Genomic DNA, 2,056 nt, shown 5'->3' on the forward strand with positions numbered 1-2,056 from the left:
ATATATAATTTTTTTGTAAACGAAAGCCTTTCGTATTGGGGTAAAAGTAGGCATTTGTCAACAATATTGTCAACAACAATATTATGTCCAAATATATAAAAATGAATACACTAAAAATTAAATAAAGTTTTAAATTCTACATAAATTCTATATTACCATTCAAAAAGGTCTGTACAATTTTTTTTAAAGAAATTAATACTTTTATTCAGCAAGGATGCATTAACTTGATAAAAACTGACAGTAAAGACATTTATAATGTTAAAAAAGATTTCTGTTTACATAAATGCTGTTGTTTTAAACTTTCTATTCACCCAAAAAATCCTGAAATATCATGGTTTCCACAAAAATATTTAGCAGCACAACTATTTTTAATACATTGATAACATTGATAATAAGAAACGTTTCTTGAGCAGCAAATCAGCATATTAGAATGATTTCTGAAGGATCATGTGTAATAATGCTGAAAATTAAACTTTGCCATCAGAATAAATTCTATTTCTTAATATACTGAAATCAAAAACTGTTCTTTTAAATTGTAATAATATTTAACAATATTACTGTTTTTACGGTATGTTTGATAAAAATAAATTCAGCTTTGGTGTGCATAGAAACTTCTTTTCGAAAAAAAAATCTGATTTGCTAAAGACTTCCTAAAGATTTACATTATTAAATGATTAGCATTTTTAAAGTTTGAGCATTAGAAAACGGAAAAGGTAATTCGAGCTTGCACAATTACTTATCCATTACAGATATACATGCATGCAAATAAAAAAGATCAGAGGGCAAAATCATGACCAAAATCATACAATATGCACCAGGCAGATGTTGTCATTGGTGATAAGTGTCTGTCTTTCTTGATTTTGATTCTAAAAATATGCCAAGAGAACAAATGCCTTTGTTCTTAAGCACACAGAGTACTTTGTTCTTCCCTCCACGGTTCTCATTGTCCCTGCTGCGTCTTAAAGTCAAGAGCTCAATCCGCTCAGTGGCAATTATACGTCATACTTGAGGTGTACTTGATTTTTCAGTGGAAGAAGATAAGAAATGCAACTGAAATAGAACTGTGTGGTCATATCGGGTTGGATGGCTTTTAAAACATTTACGATGCTCAGGCTTTAAAGGATTTAGTGTTCTATAGAGAGTTGAGCGATATACTATCATACTAGCTTATTCCATTTGGTACGCCTAAAAATATGCACATACTTCCTTTGTTCTATGATAAAGCACTGACCTGAGATGCATCTCTGTCGACTGGGGTCTTTTTGAGGCCGTACCATCTTGTAACGCCGCCACCCTGTCTTGTGTAAGAGGGGCGTCCCGTACCGGGAGGGACAGGACAAGTGTTTCCTTGGTGACAGTGAGACCCTCCTCACCTGGCCGGCCCATGTGCTGCTTGGCGTAATCGAAACCCTGCACGGGCTGGACAGGAAATGATGCGCCGTGATTGGACGGGGGAGAAGAAAGTAAGAGTTACACAATGCAGCATCGGCATTTTATTTCAATCAGCAAAGGAATGGCGGCCATCCTAATTTATTCATGGGCTGAAGGTACTTTGAGTCTAACTATATTTTATGGAGCGATATACGATGCATCAAGTTGCCATGGGATATTTAATATGGAAGAGCTATGAAGCCCTCGTTTTAATGAATTATGGATCAATCTCCTGCAGAACTGGGCGCATGGAGGCAGGGTGTCTGTTGGATCTTAAAAAAGTGTCACAGGGCATCGCTGTTATCATGTAAATGGGGAAAATGTGTGATTAATTCGATTAATAATTCATTATAGGTTGCGCTTTACATGTGCTGTTGTCACATTTACAAGATTTATTAGTGAGGTGTATAATTTCCACACCTTGTGTCATCAAGAAGAATCGCAAAAATAATGAATATATAATATTAAAATTCTGGCCAGTGCAACAAGCTGATAATTATTTTCATGTTATGGCTGATAAATAATACATAACCAATATTAAAAATCCATAAAATTTTGTAATAAATTAAAAATAAAACGTAATAAGAAAAAATGAATCAATCATGCTGAATGCTACATTGATTTA

General features: G+C 34.1%; 1 protein-coding gene across 1 annotated transcript in view; it reads right to left on the reverse strand.

Moving 5' to 3' along the window:
* Positions 1-2,056, reverse strand: part of LOC107745930 (UPF0606 protein KIAA1549L-like) — a gene marked incomplete at its 5' end in the record, with an annotated part of 33,811 nt that overhangs the window by 12,914 nt on the left and 18,841 nt on the right. Inside the window, one exon of the mRNA XM_016559968.1 lies at positions 1,232-1,419. Within this exon, the coding sequence (XP_016415454.1) occupies positions 1,232-1,419 (188 nt within the window). The remainder of the gene's footprint in view (positions 1-1,231; positions 1,420-2,056) is intronic.

Source organism: Sinocyclocheilus rhinocerous, unplaced genomic scaffold (assembly GCF_001515625.1).
Source record: "Sinocyclocheilus rhinocerous isolate Xijiao unplaced genomic scaffold, SAMN03320098_v1.1 scaffold2183, whole genome shotgun sequence".
Lineage (NCBI taxonomy): Eukaryota > Metazoa > Chordata > Actinopteri > Cypriniformes > Cyprinidae > Sinocyclocheilus > Sinocyclocheilus rhinocerous.